Source organism: Hipposideros armiger, unplaced genomic scaffold (genome assembly GCF_001890085.2).
Source record: "Hipposideros armiger isolate ML-2016 unplaced genomic scaffold, ASM189008v1 scaffold_153, whole genome shotgun sequence".
Lineage (NCBI taxonomy): Eukaryota > Metazoa > Chordata > Mammalia > Chiroptera > Hipposideridae > Hipposideros > Hipposideros armiger.
This window is the reverse complement of record NW_017731503.1, coordinates 3,029,920-3,051,212: the sequence shown is the minus strand read 5'-3', so window position 1 is coordinate 3,051,212 and position 21,293 is coordinate 3,029,920. Positions and strand designations below refer to the sequence as shown.

Genomic DNA, 21,293 nt, shown 5'->3' with positions numbered 1-21,293 from the left:
TTAACTCTTCCTTCTTCTTTTGGTGGGGCTGAAAGTGGAGGGCTGAAAAGAAAGTTAGACACAGAAAAAAACAACAACAGACTGAGCTTCTACTTGCAGGTTTGCAACTAGCCAGATCTATATCCTTGGACAAGTTATTTAACCTTTCTGGTCCTCAGTTTCCTTGTGTTCCAGAAACCTGTATATTTCTTGTTTGTTGTTTGCCATATGTCCCTCCCCACCACACTATAAACTACTCAAGTGCAGGAACCTTTGCTTTCCTCACTGATGTATTCCAAGAGCCTAGTACATGGCACATAGTAGGTGTTCAATGAAAATTTATTTAATAGATGAATATTTCATATATCCGTTAGTGGTGTGTTACTATTCATCAGTCTAGCAGTAGAGATCATAGAATCAGTGAAAATTCCTGCTTCCCCTTACACTTACACTGTAACCAAGTCTTATTTCCTCATGTCTGTCTTTTCCTCTCCATCTGTACTTAAATTCCCTTATATCAAATATTCATCATTTTGTACTCTATTCTCCAAACCATTTTCAGAATGTTCTTTCTAAAATGCAAGCACAGTCATAATGCTAACCTCTTTAAACCCCTTCTATGGCTTTTCCTTTGTGTTTAGGATGAAGTCCAAACTCCTAGATATGGCATATACGGCCCTTCATGATCTGTGAAGTCTTTTGTGACCACTTCATAGACCTTCAGGTATTGTTAAATACACCCTGAACATTGAATCTCTTTTCCTTTTATAACACTTAGTAAAAGATATTCTACATATTTATTCATACTTGTCTTCTCAACTATAGATAAGTTTCATCATAAAATATCCCATTACCTGACATGTTGAGAGGGACATAATAGGGGTTCAATAAATGTTTGGGGTTTTTTTGGTAAATGAACAATTAAATGAGTAGGTTAGAATGGCGGGATGACCCTCACGGCCAACGACAAACTGCTTAATCTCTTTGTGCCTCAGTGTATTAGACTCCTTAGGGATGTCAATGCAGGTGGATTAGAAGCCATCACATTTGTGAAACACTGAACCAGATATCTCTACCCTTTCTTCCAGATCTAATCTTCTATGGGGCTACTATTTTTCCCCTTGTCATTTTGTTTGTTTTGGTGAGTAAGTACAGTTTGAAGTGAGGGAGGAGTAGGGTAGGGTTTAGGGTGCTTCTTCTTAGAGAGAGTAAAGGAGGGCAGGTGTAGAAGCATGTTCATAATTAGCCTTTTCCTCCACTTCTGAGTGATTTTCTTCTTTACTGACCGAACTGGTACATGTCTCTTTTTGTACTAAGTAAGAGGAGTGAACTGGGCAAAGAGAAACTCTCAATACATTGAATTTAATGTCAGTTCATTGGAAATGCAAATATTTGAAATTGTGCAACTGGTGAGTGGTATATTACCTGAAATTTTACATAATTCTGAGACATCAGAAAGGACAACATAAGGGGTGTGAGTGGCCTGAGGAAGATATTGTAGGTCACAAAATCACTATTCAATCACTAAGTGTTTTTTAAATCATATATAAAGCAGCAAGTCTTTGATTTAATGTTAAGAACCCTATCATGGTAAATATATTCAATGTTTGTGTTCTCTAGGGTTCCCACTTTCTTCATTCTCATTTTCCATTTTTCCTGGACAAGAATGTGCCTTCCTATGGTCCAAATTATGTCCCAAATATTTGTATCCAACTCAGGATTCTTCCATAAGTACCATTCTTGACTATCAATCCCTCACTGGACATATGCACCTGGATCTTCTGCAGATACCTCCAACTCAGCACATCCACAACTGAGCTCACCATGCCCTGTCTCCCTGCTCAAAACCTGCATTTTTTTAAAATTTGAGGAATTGGGGAGGGGGATCAGCCAAGTTGTTTTTCTCCAATCTGAGTTGTAGAGGGTGCCAGTCGCCATCTGGCTGCCTGTTGGCAGCTCGTGGCCTCTAAGCTCAAGGTGCTCTGTTACAATCTTAGTTGTTGATGGGTGTAGCCATCATCCCATGCGGGAGTCGAACCAGCAGCCTTGTTGTAACAAGCACATGCTGTATCCACTGAGCCATCCAGGCGGCAGCTCAGCTCAAGGTGCCTAGTTCAGTCTTAGTTGCAGGCAGGCGTAGCCCACCATTGAACAGACAGTCTCGTTGTTAAGAGCATGTGCTGTCACGAGCTGAGCCATCCTGCCATCCATTGGCAGCTCAGTAGCAGCTCAGCTTGGGCACAGTGTCACTGGCTCATGTGGGAATCGAAGCAGTGGCCCAGTTGCTCAGAGCTTGTTCTCTTAAGCTAACTCTTAACCAACTGAGCCACTCGGCTGGCCCCAAATTGCATTTCCATCTATGCATTTCTCTCTCAGCTGGTGGTGCTTCCTTTTTCCCCAGCCACCAAACGTAGTTATTCCTGGCTCCTCACTTTCTCTATTCTACTTCTTTCTGGTCTGTCTCTACTTCATCATTTTCACAACTACAGTTTCAGTTCAGGCCCTCCTCACCATTTTACTCCTTTTTCACTCCAGTAATCACACTTGTCTTTTATGACCCTATGTCATCCATCTCTAAGTGGTCCTCTCAGTCGCCATCAAAATAGTCTATCTAAAATGCAGTTTTTTGGTTTTTAAAATTTTTTTAAATATATTTTTCTTATTGTTAGTTTCAGGTGTACAGAACAATGCAATAGTTATCCTTTTCATCCTTCACACAGAAACAACCTCCCTCCCTCATCTACTGCCCTCCCACCCCCGATATCATACTTATCTATTACAATTCCATTGACTCCATTCCCACACTACTCCAAGTCCCGTGACTACATGTATATATAATTATATTTGACATACAATCTTATTCAACATCAGTTCAGAAATACAGTGTGGTGGTCAGGCCTCTACACTGACTATGAAGTGTTCTTCCTAATGAAGACCAGGAACACAAATAACAAAATGGCAATAACTATGTACCTATCACTAATCACATTAAATGTAAATGGATTGAATGCTCCAATCAAAAGACATAGGGTGGCTGAGTGGATAAGAAAGCAAGACCCTTACATAAGTTATATACAAGAGACTCACCTTAGATCAAAAGACACATACAGGCTGAAAGTAAAGGGATGGAGTAAAATATTTCATACAAATGGAACCAAGAAAAAAGCTGGAGTAGCGATACTTATATCAGATAAAATGGACTTTAAGTTGAAGAACACAGTAAAAGACAAAGAAGGGCACTTCATAATAATGAAGAAGTTGATCCAACAAGAGGACATAAACTTTGTAAACATCTATACACCTAACATAGGAGCCCCTAAATATATAAAACAGATTTTGACAGACATAAAGACAGAGATCAACAGTAACACTATTATAGTAGGGGACTTCAATACCCCGGTGTCACCAATGGACAGATCCTCCAGACAGAAAATCAACACGGAAACAGTGGCCTTAAATGACACTTTAGACCAGATGGATTTAATCAATATTTTCAGAGCATTTCACCCCAAAGCTACAGAATATACATTCCTCTCAAATGCACATGGAACATTTTCTAAGATAGACCACATATTAGGCCACAAAACAAGTCTCAATCAATTTAAGAAGATTGAAATCATATCAAGAATCTTTTTGACCACAATGCTATGAAACTAGAAATCAATTACAAGAAGAAATCCGGAAAACACAGAGATACATGGAGGATGAATAACATGTTACTAAATAGCAAGTGGGTGAAAAATGAGATCAAAATGTAAATCAAGATACCTTGAGACAAATGGAAATGAAAACAGCACAAACCAAAATCTCTGGGATGCAGCACAAGCAGTCCTAAGAGGGAAGTTCATAGCAGTGTAGGCCTACCTAAAGAAGCAAAAAACACTTTCAAATCAACAGTTTATCCTTACACCTCAGGGAGCTGGAAAAAGAACAGCAAAATAAGCCCAAAGGGAGCACAAAGAAGGAGATAATAAAGACCAGAATGGAAATAAATGAAATAGAGACCAGAAATACAATAAAAAGATCAACGAAACCAAGAGCTGGTTTTTTGAGAAGGTAAAATGCAGTTTGTTATAAACCACTCAGTGGCTTCTTACTGTGTCAAGAGAAAATGCAAATTTCTTAGCATGGTGTGTAAATAGAACTCCCTGTGGCTGGCCATCTCTCCAATTTTATATTCTTCTGGACACTTAGGCTGCACCTATGCCCATTGACTGTCAGACTCCAAATATTTTATTTTGGATTTGCATCTCAATTTCTTTAAGTCACTTTTTCTGCCTGGAATGTTCTTTCTTCTTTCCTCTTTTGTCCACCTGACAAAAATGTATGGTAAGTCCTTACTTACCTTCATTGATAGGTTCTGCTACTTTAAGTGAAATGATGTATATATAAACCAATTTTACCATAGGCTAATTAATATAAACAAGACTTAAATTCCTACTGCATCTCATCAACATTATAGCAAGATGACATTGAACAAAATGGCATTATTCAAGAACCTGCTGTAATTATCTTTCCAGTGTTCATTCAAGTATTAAGACTGCTATAAAGTCTAGCCTGACTGTATTGCCTCTTCCCACAGAAATAACATACTGTTCCCTCTTTGTGCTCTGCAGTATGTGGCTCTGGATATAGTCCAACAATACTTTTTATACACATGGTGAATTAGTTGATGGGCTCCTGGGGAACAGTATAGTGCAGTGGTTAAATGTATAGAATGTGAAGCCTGAATAACTTAGTCCAAATTCTTTGATACTTGTTGTATGGGTAACTTTGGACAAGTTATTTAACCTCCCTGTGCTTCAATGTCCTCATTTGCAAAGTGAGTGTAATCATAATACATATCTATTAGAGTTATTATGAAGATTAAGTGAATATGAGGTGATCTAACAATACAGTGAATGTTTAAATAAAAACAAATATTACAGTAAAAGACATGTTGCCATTAATGCCCCTCAAAATACTTCCCCTCACACTTCAAATACTTATTCCATCGTTCTTGTCACTTTTTGAAGCAGTAAAGAAGTACAGAAATTGCTGTACCAGAGCAATGTGTGACACAGAGCCTTTTTGTTGGATCACAAAATACGGTGAATGCTGCAGCCGAGTACCATCCAATGGAAAGGCAGGGATCTTCAATATAGAGAGTGGTGCGTTGAACCTTAGTAACAGCGTGTGACAAGTTTGAACTTATTCGGTGCAGTCAGTCAGTGTTAGCTACAATTGAGAGAAAGTGTGCCATAAATCATCCTTCATCATGACAACAATCTGTGTCACATATCACTTCTGGTATAAGGCAATTTCTGTCAAATAAAACCATTATGGTGTGTCCTCATCCACCTTATTCACGGAATCTGGCACTGTGCGAGTTCTGACTCTTCTCCAAAATCAAAATGATTCAGGACATCGAAGTAGCCACGACAGTGCCACTAAAGACAATCACGAAAGAGGACTTCCAGAACTGCTTCAGAAAGTGGCAAAAACGATGGGATAAGTGTGTTTAAAGTGAAAGGGAGTATTTTGAGGGGCATTAATGGCAATGTGTCTTTTAGTAATATTTTTTAATGTAAACATTCACTGTACTTTTTGATCACACCTCATCATATATGTACAATACTATGCTTAATACATAATTGTTATGCAAACATGTGCTCTAATAGTAACTTTAATATTAATATTATTATTTTAAACTTGAATATCTAGGCCATGATACTATATCTGACTCATGAAAGGATGGAAGGTGTTCAATAATATTTAATAAGTTAATAATCAACTTGGAGTCATACTATATGATCCCATAATGCCCAGTCATTTCCCTTTTGTAACCTTCTTCTAACTTGTTCAATGTGTCTCTTCCACTAGACAATAAGCTCCTTTTGTGCAAGAACCACATGTATCTTGTTTACCACTATATCTCCTGTGCCAAGCATGTAGTAGGCATACATATTTGCTAAGTACATAAATGAAGGATTTTTAAGATCTGCATTTTAGTTATTATCACATTGTCTTTAGCATTTTAGTCATTTTCTGAAATTGTAAATTACAATCCTCTCTCCCATATTATTTCTACATGATATGACAAAATTTTGTACAATGAAGTTATTAGGTTAGAATTCATTCTCTTAGCAGAAGGGTTTTTCTATTTCTTTATAGCACAGGATTGTGGTGTTTTCAGTTCATGAGCTAATTCAGTGGTACAAAAAGTCTCAAAGAACACGTATTCCTCCTGCTTATCGCATGTGATTTTACATAAATAAAATTCAAAATGAAAAAGAATGATCCCTTATTTTTAGTGTAGGTGGAAAAACAAGTCATGTATGAAGTCCGACAACTAAGTTCGTGAACTTGTTGCAACAGTGTTGCTAACCTTTTTTTGATATCAAAAGGATTGATTATTCATTATGAATTTGTACCAACTGGACAAATAGTCGACCAAGTTTACTATTTGGAAGTGCTGAAAAGGCTGTGTGAAAAAGTTAGGTGACCTGAACTTTTCACCAACAATTCACGGCTCCTGCATCACGACAATGCACCAGCTCACGTGACACTGTGTGAGGGAGTTTTTAGCCAGTAAACAAAACTGTATTGGAACCCCTCTTTACTCACCTGACCCAGCCCACTGTAACTTCTCTCTTTTCCTGAAGATAAAGGAAATATTAAAAGGAAGACATTTTGATGACATTCAGGACATCAAGAGTAATATGACATCTCTGATGGCCATTCCATAAAAAGAGTTCCAAAATTGCTTTGAAGGGTGGACTAGGCACTGTTGGTGGTGCATAGCTTCCTAAGGGGAGTACTTTGAAGGTGACCATAGGGATATTCAGCAATGAGTTGTGTAGCACTTTTTCTAGGATGAGTTTATGAACTTAATTTTCCTACTTTGTATAGAAGTACCTATGTCACAATTCCTTTTTTACTCTCAAGCAATGAGCACGATAGAATTTTAGAAGATCCTGTTGATGTGATCAGGAAAGGTTTTATAGCATGTCTAAAACTTTAGTTGGTCTTGGTGGATGGGTTGGATTTTCACAGGTGAAAAGTTAATAGTATTTCTTGCTGAGGAAAGGGCATAGAGAAAAGTGTGGACATGTGATTTATTGGGGGTAAGAAGAGCACACAGATTACTATAGCAGAAGGAGCAATTAATGCAGAGAGCAGAAGTAGAAGACAGGATGAAGATATAGATTTAAAATAGTTTGCATTGATGGGCCAGACGAGTGGCTTGTTGGTTAAGAGTTGGCTTGGGAACACAAGCTCAGAGCAGCAGGGCCGCCAGTTCAGATCCCACATGGGCCAGTGACGCTGCACCCTGTACAGCTAAGATGGTGAACAACAGCTCGACCTGGAGCTGGGATGCTGTGAGTTGCCAGCAATGGCAGGGGCTGCAGTGGGGCTGTAGTGGGCTACCATAAGGTACCGTGAGTGTCCGGCAGCCAGCGTGAGCTGCCGTGAGCCGCCGTGAGCGGCCTTTCAATGGCTGGTGACCAATCTGCCTCACCCGGGAAGAGCGCAATGGTCACAATACCAACATGGGCCAGTGAAGCGATGTCCTCCACAACTAGACTGAAGAACAAGAGGACAGCAACTTGCCTGTTCCCCTTCCCCAATTCCCTAACACTGTTCCCTCCCAAAATTCCCCAACAAAATCTTTTTTAAAAGTTTAAAAAAATAAAATAGTTTGTGTTGGGTTTGTAATAACAGGCTTGTATATTTCAAGTTTATCTATACACAATGAAGAACTGTGGATAATGTTAGAATAAGGAATAGGAAAATGAAAGCAAAGTTGTGGGAACAGTGGTTGGGCTACAATATAGCAATATATAAATAGAGTAGAGAGAGTTCCTGGGCTAAGTCATGTTTACAAGTGATGGGACACCCAGTGGAAATGCTCACAAAATGGTTTAAAATGAAGGATTATTTGAATTTGAGTAAGTATAAATTTGAAATAATCTGTATAGAACTGATAGTGAGAGACTTGGGAATGGATGAAATAACTATAAGAGAATATAGAATGAAGAGGATCTAGCACAGATGTACAACAATGAAAAGTACGATTAAAAACTCAGCAGTATGTTGTATTAAAAATCCTGTAAAATACGAGCCTAGGAAATACTTGGAAGCCCCTTACAACCCATGAAAAGCACACAGATTAGACTTTAAGGGGTACTACCTTATGGCAAAATCCAGTGAGAACCTGGAAGTGGAGGAAGGAGAAGATGGAAATAATTCTAATGTACCTGTTGAGCAGTCAGATCCTGTCCACTTGGGGTCACAGCTGCACATTCCAGTGTCTAGAAGAAAAGTCCCATGTCCTGAGCACTGCTCTTGACATATAGGAAGTGGAGTTTCACAGTTGATTCCTCCCCAACCAGTAGAACAGTGACATTCTCCTTTCACACAGATGCCATGGCTGGAACACATTGGGTCTAAGCAGTCCTCTGAAGGTTCAAAAAGGGGGGGAAATGTTAAAAGTGAACACGTGTGGCCAGTATACCTGAGGATAATGAAACCAAGATTCATTGATTTCCTAATATTATGCCATTTCTGCTTTTAATTAGGCAATAATATGACTCAGGTCAATGCTGTGTTCAAACCAGAAGATTATTAACATTTAAAGATATGGTAGGGTATAATAACAGTTACATACTAAATTTAGAAAAAGAAGAAAATTATACATATGTTGTGTGAAATTGTTAGCAGTGTGTAGTACTCCCACACAAATGGGTGAATGTACCAATGTGGCCCTTCAATAGGAATTCCTCGACTTTGCAAAAGAGCTCAAGAAGTTTTCATAAGTCATTCCTTGCCTTTTCTGAAACTGGAGTCATAGTTCCCAGAAATGCCTTTTCCTTGATGTTTCTAGAGGACTTCATATATTTTTTGTTTGTTTGTTTAGTCTTTAAATTTTTTTAATTGTTAGTTTCAGGTGTACAGAACAATGCAATAGTTACCATTTTACACCCTCACAAAGTAACAACCCCCCTCCCCCATCTGTTGCCCTCCCACCCCCGATATCATGCTTATCTATTACAATTCCATTGAATCCGTTCCCGCTCTCTACTCCATGTGGACTTCTTATAATTTTAAGTTTGGATTATTCAAGGTATTGAGTGAAGTGACTGCTGTTGCATGAAAGCGTACTATATAATACATTTATTATAATCTCTCATTTATTCCTTAGGAGCACTGAAGGTGCAACAGTTTAAACCCAATTTAAAAATTATTTTCTTTGTGGCCTCTCCTGCTATCAGGACACTGACAGTTTCTAATGTTTTAGAATATCACAGACTCAATTTTCTGACTCTATGAGTCTGGAAAATTTTTAACACATGTATAACTTTTGGACACACATATATTTTTGGACATATGTATAAACTATGTTGGAAGTAGATTCCTATGCTTGCTTTGGAGATAATTATTTTATGCTTTTAACTGAGTGACCATTCCATGGAAAATTGGAAAGTTGATTTCCAAATTTCTAGTCTTTCCATACAAAGAAGATGTGACTAAAATAATTTACCAGGATGCAGATGTATGCTTTGAATGACTTTCCCAGCAATGGAAAAAGACTGATACACTCTGTCATCATTTGCAATACTGGCCTAATTGTAGGGTGTGGTAAGATCATGGAACAAAGTAAGTTTAAATAAGCATTATTATATTTAGTGTGATTGCCATTATAATTAGCCTGTGATCTCAGGGTCATTAGCACAATGCTTTAACACCTGAGCTAATCTGCAATTAAATATCAGAAGGTACTTATAATTTTGTTCATTCATTATTTAGAAGAAGGAAAGTCTAAAGCATAAAATGTTGTTTTAGAAGAAGGACATTTGGTTATATTAAAGTACAATAACAATTTTAATAAATAGTATTGAACTTAATATAATTTACTTTACTCAAAGGTCACCTTTAATGACTAGGGAAGTCAACCTTGAATCAGAGGCATACAGTCATATAGCTGAAAGGGCAGAGCAGGTGACATACATTAATAAGATGGGCTGGATGGAAGTGAACAGAGTGTGTTGGGAGTTAACTGGGCTGGATGGAAGTGAACAGAGTGTGTTGGGAGTGAACTGAGAGCAAGTGTCCAGTTTAAAGGAAGCTGCTGCTACTTGGCTCAGGTTGATGGCCACCAGGTAGGAATGTGAGTCCAGAGTTACAAGATTTTCTAGTTGTTCATGAGAGGCTAGAAATGGAGATTTTTAAATGACACCTTTCTATTTTTAAATTGTGGAAAATAAGTCACATTAAACGACAAAAATATCATCACTGCCATCACCATTATGTGAACCCAATAAAGCCCAGTTCAACCTGTGGGCTTCTGGTCTGAGATGTCTGCTTTTTTGTTTTTAATTAAATTTATTGGGGTGACAATGGTTAGTAAAATTGCACAGGTTTCAAGTATACAATTCTATAATAACATCTATATATCACATTGTGTGTTCCCCACCCAGAGTCAGTTCTCATTCCATCACCATATGTCTGCTTTAAAACATTTTTTCTATTGTTTTTGAAAAGTTTTGATCATTAAATATGGTATTCTAAGCTATCCTGGTTATTCTAAAATATTTTTAATGACCCCTACAAGGCAAATTTGAGCTAAGTCTTTTTTTAACTGCTTGTGTAACTTAAATTAGAAGGGTCTAAATAAACTAGGTTAAATGTTTTTCATGGGAAATTGTAGATGTTGTGACAGCCCCATTTCTTTTGTGAATAGTATATGAATTTACAACTTGAATATAATGGTTACAGTTGGATCACCATAAAAACAATTTCCAAAAGTAACTTAAGAACTTGGATGCCTTGTCTAGGCCCAATGCCATTCATTGGAGCAGATACAATCTTCGTGCCACAATTCTACTACTGCTAATGGGAGGTGAAAAGCTAAACTCTTGCTTGCTTATGGAGTGGAATGAGATTAATCCCTTTAGACTGCTGTGTAATAGTCTTAATGGGCCATCTATAAAAAGAAATTATAGTGCATTTTGAGCAGCCTTGTTCTTGAACAACTGTTCTAATGAGACCATCTCCCATGGTAATGGTTTAATATTATTTCTAAAATCAGTCTTATTTGAGGACTGTGGCATGAAAAAGGTCTGATTACTAGTAAACTTCTTTTTCAATGTGTCTCTTTAAATGATAAGACTTGCCATTTCAAAATATGCTTTCGTGTGCATGTGTAAAGGCTCCTTTGGGGTGCATTTTAATATAAAGGCACTGACTTGAAACTCATTTGTGGTAAGTCTACTTCCTTAGGCATGGAGGTCAAGTTTCAGCATGAGGTATGTAAAGATAAATAATATGAAGCAATAATAATAGTAATTACAAATCACTCCCAAAGAAAACGTTCACAAAATGGTTCCATATATGTGTATATTATTATGTGCTTTAAAGTAAGATACAGCCTAGTGCACTCTGTAATAAAGAAAGCATATGAATTAACACCTAAAATAATCAACATGGAAATTCTCAAGTTGTAAGACAATGTTAAAATGTGTGTGTGTGTGGGGGGGAATGCCATTTTTCATTACTGTTTTTCAAGTGTCACAGATAAAGCCTCATGTTCATATTAGAGATTGTCAGGAGAGACATGAGCTTCCCTGGCTCCAACTCCCTGCTCCACATACTAAGCAGATATGTTGAACATTTATAGTTTACAAAGACCATTTATGTCTCTACTGGAAGCACAGAATAGAGCCTGGGATAATTCAGTGAGAGAAATGTCTGAAACAGTAGATTAAAATGGAAATCTGACCTTCCTCGCATATTTCTCCTTTGTATCCTGGCACACAGATGCAGACTCCCATGATGCAGGTGCCGTGACCAAAGCAAGTTGGGTCAACACATTGCTCTTCTGGAACGTCACACTCTGGCCCCTTCCAGCCATTTTGGCAGACACAATGTCCTTTCTCATATTCTCCATTCCCACCACACAGCACAGGGCACGAATCTGAAGATTGGCAAATTAACTTGTAATGTTCTCATAATGCTTTTAACATCTCCAAAGAGCAATTCTTTATTGATTCTTGTATAATATTTCAGACAAAACAAGTACTATTCCTGTCAGCCTTTATTAAATAGGCACATGTTCATGATTACAAACAGAATTTTCCTTCTGTGGGAGGACAGTAAAGATAAATTATAAAACTATCTTGAGTGGAGAACTTAGTTCAAGTATTTGATTTTGATTCCACTATATACTTAAGTAATTATTGGTGTTATTATTATTATCATTATTATCAGTTAGACATTTTCTCTCCTATGGCTTTTCACCCTCAAGCAGATATATGCTACTTTTAGGAAGAAGAAACTGAAAATTTGAAAAACTAATAAATAGGTAGTTATTCATATTACAGAATATTATCTTTAAAAGGTTGTGCATTCAAAGAGATTCATGCTGGACAGATGTCTACTCCCATAACACATTTTGTAGACCTTTATTATAACACTTACTCTGCTTTGTCATCGTTTGTCTCCCTATTAAAACTTTGGGCTTCTTAATGGCAGAGTCTGTATCTTCCATCTTATTCATTTTTTTATTACCAGCCATCACCTCCACTCTTACTGCCCCTACCCCTAAGATCTATCATGGTACTTGGAACCTAGCAAGTGCTGTAGAATTCTCTGTTGAATACAATTTAACCTTAAGAAACTGAGTGTCTGAGAAACGTGAGATCAAAATATTAGCAGACTGAGAACTTCAAGAACACATTGAAAACGAGTAGAAAGCATCGCTAGAGTTGTAACTGTAAGCCTATGGGAAAACATCATGTGATTTACCTAAAGCTTTTCAAGAATTAAATTGTGGGCAAGTCTAGGAAACAGTAAAGTTTGCTAAGTTTAATTTCTGACTTCCTGGCCTTTACTTTCTAGGCTACTTACCCAGTTGGTGATTGCACACGCCTTCTAGCTTACATGGGTGTGCATAAGCAGTTACCTACTTTGCCCACTCTTAAAGTCTATCTATCCATTATGAATCAGTTTATGAAGGACATAGAAGTATCATGTAGTGTTTGGGTCTAAACGATCTAGGTACAAATCCCAGCTGTTAGGTAGCCCTGCTTAAGTTATTTCACCTCTCTGAGGCTGTTTCTTTTTCTTCTAAAACTGAAATAATAGCAGATTTATCTCATAGGACTATGGTAGGAATTAAAAGACATAACAGTGTTTAGAACAGTGCCTGGCAGAATAGGTGCTTAACTTTTGGTAGTGAGGTACGCAGTGTTGTTGCTATTGCTGCTGCTACTATGAAAACTACTACCACTCCTCCTCCTTCTGCATTCTCAAAAAACATTAATTTCCCTAAATAAATCAGAATAACACAGCAACATTACCTCTAGCACAGTCAGGCCCAAGGAATCCTGGGAAACAATGACAATGTCCAGAAATACATTCTCCATTCCCATTGCAATTTGTTGAACAGTCATCCATTATTTCTATTAATAGGGAGAAAAAGAGAAAAAAAATGAACAAATCTAGAGGCTGTAGAGTCTTTGATTTTTTTAAATTGCGAAAACTTGAGGCCAATAACAGTTTTGCTTTCTGCTGTCTATGGAGCACTTACTATTTAAAATCAGATATCAAAGATTTCTGTAAGATGCCACGTAGTTCCAAATTATTAAAAGAACCCTGGATTTGCTGAATTGGCTCTTCAAGAATGGATCTAAAAGTCAACCTTGTCTCTAAAGTGCATAAAGGGTCTAGATGAATTTTATTCTTATGAGACATTCATGATAAAGCTAAAAATGTACTAGGATTATAGGACACTTCTCAAAAGCAAAATGGGCTTAAAAATGCAACCAGAAGACCAAGTGTACTGTTCATTTTTCAAATTCAGGTAGTACCAAATAAAAGTTTCTTCTCTAAAGCCTTAAAATGTGTAATCTACTATCTTGACAGCTTAAATATGATAATCGGTATTTCATTTTTATTAATAAGTGACAATGGAAGGCTTTTAAAGTAAGTGTTCATATTAAATTCACCACCACTAAAAGCATTCTAGCCTAAGTATTTTGTTGAGAAATGCTTCCTTGATTGTCAATGCTTATCAGTTCTTTGCCATTAATTTTCCTTCAATCTATTCTGAGAGAAGAATAGGGTTTAGGAGACTTAAGAAGGTTTTCAAGGTGCCCACAGGTAGTTCTTGTGACATAAAGATGTACACTGTAACAGAACTTTGATAGGTCTTCTGATAAGTATTGTGACTGAAAAGATTGGGGGAAGGGAGTTATCACTTTGTGAGAGGTGTACATTGTTTTGTACACCTAAAACAATAAAAATTAATTAATTTTAAAAATAAAAATTATAAAGTTATACAAAAGCGAGTTTCTGACAATGACATTAAAAATTATAATGCTGTACACCTGAAGTTTATGTTATTAATCAATGTTACCTTAATAAAAATTAATTTAAAAATTGTTTCTAGGGCCGGCCGAGTGGCTCAGTTCATTAAGAGCTCGCTCAAGAGTGCAAGCTCTGAGCAACAGGGTTGCCAGTTTGATTCCCGGCCCGAGCTGAGCTGCTGCTGAGCTGCCAACAGGTGGCAGAATGACTCAGCTAAAAAAGAAAACAAAATTGTTTCTAGATTAAAATTGTATTTTAGTATAATAACTTTAAATTCCAAGTCCATGAACTATGATGATATGTATGCTTTACTCTTGTCATTTTCAAAAATCATCCTCTTCTTACTCTTTTCTGTAACTTTTCCATGCTTAGCATTCTTGAATTCTGAGTTTTATGTTCTGAGCCATTAAACTCATATTTCTCATATATACCGGATTCTCCTTTTTAATCCAAATTATCTATTTCATCCAATTTCACTTGCATAAGCTATTTCCAATTAGAACGAGATATTCTAGGAAGTGGTCTTAGCATCTGTCCCTGAGCTATGAGAATTTATAATGAGGGTTGAGAAATGGCATTTCTACCATTGTGGCCTTTTAACCACCTGTGTCAGTAGGACCACCTGAGGCATTTACAATGCAGATGACTGGGCTTTACTCCAGATCTACTGAATCTGTCTCTGAGGAATGCAGCCCAGTAGTCTACATTCTAACAAATACTGCAGGTAATCTTGTAGGCACCCACTGCATTAAAGCATTGAGAACCAATGCTTCAAATAAACTTCCATCATTAGGGAACTTCTGATCTAGACTAGGAGTTCTGCCCTGGGCAGAATAAAAGCAAGAGGAAAAAATGGTATTTAGTACAATTTGGGGATTCTTAGCAAGCTGAGAATGAATCCACCAGCTGTGTGGATAGCCACCCTATTATCAATCAAAGGACATTATTCTTCTCAACCCTATATGAATACATCAAATAGTCTTTTGTAGGTGTATGATGGTCTGTTCTCTTATCCTTATGTTAGAAAACTGAGCTGGATAAGAAATAGACACACAGCATTTGCTGAAATATAACTGGGCTGGCAGGAATATAATATTGGACAAAGAGCTAACAACTTTTAACTTTTTAAAACATTAGTTATTTTTAGAAAATCAAAAATTTATTTAAGAGGTCATTATGAAAAGGCACAGTCTTTTTTTATTATTATTCCAAGATGAAACAATTATTTCTCTATTTTCTACTTATCTAGTTTTCTTGTACCAAGCAGTAGTGGCAGATTTTAAATCTACATTTTGATTTCCCCTGCTATGGATGGTTAATAACAGGCCATGGAGGAAGCTTTCAAAGGAAAATATAGTTGATTTTCATTTCACACCAGCTCCTATTGACAACTTTACAGAATCAGCCTTGTGGGAATGTAGCTCTTGTAGAAAAAAACATTTAATAAAGTTTTCTATCAAAATAAATAAAAATCCCTACATTTTATTGACTTATCTAAGAGCTATCCCTGGGCCCACACTGCTGCACAGAGCTTAGCTCCAGCAATGCAAATGAGAAGAAAAGGTTTGAAAACTGCTATCTCCACAGAGCATCAAAGAGACATTGGGACAATCTAGGGAACCCAGGAGGAGAATAGCTACATCAGGATCACATAACTAATAAGTGATGAAAAATAATATGTTTTTTTAAATTTATTTTGGCCTCCAGGAAGCTTTGCATTTTATCTTTTTCATCTGACTGTAGAATCACTTCCTAGACACCAGTTCATTAGAGTTGAGAATCATTTTAAAGTTCTATGCTTGTAACTCTGTTCTTATGCTAGAGTAAAAAGCCCCTTGGTATCTGCATCTACAATGATGATGAGTTTTGCTTCTGGCAAGTTTTCTCAAAAGGAAAACTAAAGGTAATGAATAATATTCTCGAATGAGTATGTTTTAACAGGCAGGGGCTTTGGAATCAGACATACTGGGTGTCTCAAATCTCAATTTTGTCACTTGCTGGTTGTGAGAATTTACCAAAGTATTTACTCATTCCAAGACTCTGTTTCCTTATTTTTAATATAAGTATCACTATACCTATGCTGTCAGCATTGTGATGAGAATTGAACAAGATAACTGAATGTAAAGCATCTAGTACAGTGCTTGGGGCAGAGTGGCACTCAATAAATGGTATATATTAGCATGTGGCCTAACAGACTGGCTGAGATTAGGGGATGCTGACAACTCTGTCTATACTACTGGAAAATAGTATATGTGTATATTAATATAGGCTAGTGGCAAACCTATGATAGTCATTCAATAAATGCTGGTTATTAATACTGTTTTGATCCTTGTTAGTAGCAGACCAAATATAGTTAACACCAATCAACTGATTCTAATATTATCAGGAAATAGAGAATGAACAACATTTAGAATAGTAAAATTTATACAAACTTTAATTTGTTTAATCAAATATATTAGCTTCCTTTAACTATGATTAAAATAAATTATAAAAATATTATGTGAGAGAAATGGAAGCATGAGGAGTGCCTCTTGAAATCTCCCCTGGAATTTACGACAAATTGATCAGCTGTAATTCCACAAAGGACTCCCTGTGTGGCATACAGGCAAGCCTGACAGACCCAATTGGAACCCTCTAAAGGTGGGCAAATTGGGCGAGCTGGGGAGGAGAGTGAGGGGAAGAGCAGAGATGCAGGTGGCGGGACACAGACTGGAGCTCAGAGCTCCCTGCATTCTGGAGCTACAGCAGTCATGGGAGAGGGAAGAATTTGGACTGCTAGCTCTCCCCTTATGGCCCACAGTCCTGCCTGAGGGATCAGCATACAATACAGCTGAACCCAACGCTCACTGCAGAGACCTCAAAGCAAAGACTGAGGGAGGAAGGATGAGAACGGTGGTTTAAGCCCTCATTGCTAAGCAGTGGATGGAAGACTTAGACAAGGAGCCTGGTGGACCCCTCCGCAACCTCCCAAGGTTCACCCCACCCCCACTCTCCCAGAGCTAGAAGCAGACTCTAGAAGAAACATTAGCAGTGTTAGATTAAACAACAGAATATTTACAGCTCCGAAAATTGCAGCCCTGCAGCCACAGACTCACAGCACAACTGATTCTGGCAAAAGGGAAGGAAATGTAGGGGCAAGAAAATTGTGGGCTGGTACTTTCCAATGCTCAGAGCCACCTCACACAACCCACCCTGCCCCACCCCCACCTATCTGGGCAGAACACTGCAGGGGTAACCAGAGCCACTGAAAAACACAGGCTCTGAATCTGATTGCAGGAAGAGCTTTAGGACTTCAGAAGCTCTCCACATCCCCCCATGGAGGCGGTGCCCTGAGACCCAGGTGACTTGCTCACAGAGGAGAAGCCCAACTTCCAGGGAATCCCCACATAGTGTGAGATGCCAGAACAGTGCAAAAGAAAATATAATGCTGCAGTGAGAGAGACAGAATAAAAAGGCTGCAGTCATAGAGAAAATAAAATATTCCACCAACAACTACTGGAAAGCAAATGAAAGACCTCTTCCTTTCAACCTGTTGCAGAACCCACTCATGTGGAAGCTTAGAAAGAGAAATAATAATTCATTAATTGCCATGAATAACCAAGGTAACAAGGCAGCTCAGAAAGAAAATGGAAACTCTCTACAAAATGAGCTTAAAGACATGGAAATATGTGACTTAAATGACAGAAAATTCAAGATTGCAGTTCTGAAAAAACTCAACAAAATGCAAGAAATCACAGACAGGCAGTTTAATGAACTCAGAAACACAATCAAAGAACAAAATTAACATTTTACCAAAGAGATTGAAATTTGAAAAAAGAACTAAATAGAAAACCTGGAAATTAGGAACTCAATAAAAGAAATGAAGAATGAAATAACCAGCTTAGGTAATAGAGCTGACCAGATGGAGGAAATAATCAGACATTGAAGATAAAAATCTGGAAATGACACAGATGGAAGAAGAGACAGACTTGAGAGTTAAAAGAAATGAAAGAACTCTACAAGAACTTTCTGACTCCATCAGAAAGAGCAACATAAGAATAATGGGCAAACCAGAAGGAGAAGAAAGGGAGAAGACAACCGAGAGTATATTCAAACAAATAGTCAATGAGAGCTTCCCAAATTTGTGGAAAGAACTGGATTCTTGAATACAAGAAACAAATAGAAAACCTAATTACCTCAATCCTAACAAGAATTCTCCAAGGCACATTGTACTGAAGCTGTGAAAAATTAAAAACAAAGAAATAATTCTCAAGAAGCCAGGGAAAAGAAGATGGTAACTTACAAATGAAAGCCTATTAGTTTATCAGACTTTTCAGCAGAAACTTTACAAGCAAGAAGAGAGTGGAATCCAATATTCAAACTATTAAAAGAGAGAAATTATGAGCCAAGACTAACATATCCAGCAAAGATATTCTTTAGATATGAAGGAGGAATAAAGTCCTTTGCAGATATACATAAGCTGAGGGGATTTTCTAACACATGACTTGCATTACAAGAAATACTGAAGGAGGCTATTCTACCTGAAACAAAAAATCAAAAGAATACAAACCATGAGTAGTATTATGAACAGACAGACAGAAGCAAGAAATGGCAACCCCTACACCAAACAAGGCACTATATATTTAAACATAACATATAGGGTAAAGAATAAAAAAATATTAAAAAAATAAGGAAAAGACAACTTCTTACTGCAATACAGAAATCAATGCCCAGAATGAATAGGGATATTCTGTGAAAATAAAAAAAACTTAAAAAGAGAGAGAGTAAAAGTCTGAAATGGCAAAAGGAAATGGAGAAATAAAGCATGCTGAAGAAAAAGTAATACTCTAAATATGTAACTTTCTTTTACGTAAACTTAATGGTAAACACTCAAAAAAGAAAAATCCAGAACTGAAATATATAACATAAGAAACAAAGTAACAGAGAGAGAAATCATAGAATACCACCACCCTGACATAACAGACAAGAAACAATGGAGGTACCAAGATTGCAGAAAATAAAACGGCAAAATAGATATAGGCAATTCTCATATATAAATACTCATCTTAAATGTACAGGGACTGAACTTACCAATAAAAACGCACAGAGTAGCAGATTGGATCAAAAAACAAAATCCAATCATATGCTGCCTCCAAGAGACACATCTCAGCTACAAGGACAAATATAGAATCAAAATGGAGGTGGAAATTAACACTCCAACCAAAGGGTATTCAGAGAAAAGCAGGTGTAGCCATGTTTATAACAGATGAAACAGCCTTCAGGATAAAAACGGTAATAAGAGCAAAGATGAAAATTTCATAATGATAAAGGGGACTATACAAAAAGAAGACATAACAGTCGTTAATATTTATGCCCCCAATCAGGGAGCACTGAAATATACAAAGCACCTACTAACGAAATTAAAGTGAGAAATTTTCCAAAACATAATTATAGTAGGGGACCTAAATATATCATTGACAGTTATGGATAGATCATTCAAACAGAAAATAAATAAATAAATATTAGTTTCTAGTTACACATTATCTGAAATGGACATAATTGCCATTTATAGAGCACTTCATCCTAGAACATCAGACTATACATTTTTTCCTGTACATGGACCATTCTCAAGGATAGACCACATATTGGGACATAAAATTAGGCTCAGCAAATTTAAGAAGATTGAAATCATACCAAACATATTCTCTGATCACAAGGCTTTTAAGTAGGAGATCAACTGCAAAAAAAAAGCCACAAATAAGTGGAGATTAAACAACATACTTTTAAAGAAGGACTGTGTCAAAAAAGAAGTAAGAGGAGAGATCAAAAGAGACATAGAAACAAATGAAAATGAAAATGCAGCCTATGAAAATTATTGTGATGCAGCGAAAGCAGCATTAAGAGGAAAATTTATATAATTTCAGGCCTATCTCAAGAAAGGAAAAATCACAGATAAATAACCTCACATTACACCTTAACGGACTAGAAAAGGAAGAACAAATGAAACCCAAAAGCAGAGAAGGAAGAATACAATAAAAACTAGAGCAAAAGTAAATGAAATAGAGAACAAAAAGACAATTGGAAAAATTAATGCAACAAAGAGCTGGTTCTTTGAAAAGATTAATGAAATTTACAAACCCTTGTCTAGACTCACTAAGAGAAAAAGAGAAAAGACACAAATAAAAAAATCAGAAATGAAAGAGCGGAAGTTACCATGGATGCCACAAAAATAAAAAGGACCATCCAAAAATACTATGAAGGGCTATATGCCACCAATTTCAATAACCTAGAAGAAATGTTATATTGTTATTGTTAATTGTGTTCTCTTGGATGTTCTGAGGTCTTGTTTTTTTTATTTTCCATTGATTGCTTGTGTTGGTTGTTTTTGGATTTTTCTATTTCATTAGTAATCTTAGTTTTTTTTATATAGGCATATATAAAGGTGCATATATATGGATATATATGTACATATATATGGGGGTGTAGATATATATATATATTTTTTTTCTTTCTCTCTGTATTCTTCTCTCTTTCTTTCCTTTTCTTCTAACCTCTCTCTCTCCCTTCTTTCCTGCTTCCTTGTCATAGCTTGATTTACCTCCTCTGTTCCATTTTTTCTGCAAGTTTTTTTTCTATCTTCGTCTTTTCTCATTGCCGTTGTTTTGTTTCTGATCGTGTGTTATTCCCCTTGTGCTTGATTGATATTTATATACATGTGAAGTGTAGGGTGATGGTTGTTTTGTACATCAGAGAGTATCTGGTTACCTTTGGTGGCTGTTGTGGTTGTCCTCAGTGATCTGTTTTGCCCTAAAACACGCTCTGCAGCAGGGCCCAGCCAAAGAAGCACAAGAATCATCACACCCAGAGACCAACTTTAGATAAAAACCGAGCATTACAGGGTCTGACCTACAAGACTTACACTCAAAGGGAAATTACTACAGGCACAAGAGCCTTTTGGGGCCAAGACTCATCAGAGGGATCAACCC

The 21,293-nt window shown here is 37.0% G+C and overlaps 1 protein-coding gene across 1 annotated transcript in view; it reads right to left on the bottom strand.

Annotated features, from left to right (window-relative positions):
- Positions 1 to 8,148: 8,148 nt before the first annotated feature.
- The window catches only part of LOC109387321 (teneurin-1-like), a 413,374-nt gene continuing 400,229 nt past the window's right edge, over positions 8,149 to 21,293 (bottom strand). The window contains exons 10-12 of the mRNA XM_019651161.1: positions 13,320 to 13,421; positions 11,741 to 11,935; positions 8,149 to 8,420 (exon numbers count right to left, since the gene is read on the bottom strand). Coding sequence (XP_019506706.1) covers positions 8,149 to 8,420; positions 11,741 to 11,935; positions 13,320 to 13,421 — 569 coding nt within the window. The remainder of the gene's footprint in view (positions 8,421 to 11,740; positions 11,936 to 13,319; positions 13,422 to 21,293) is intronic.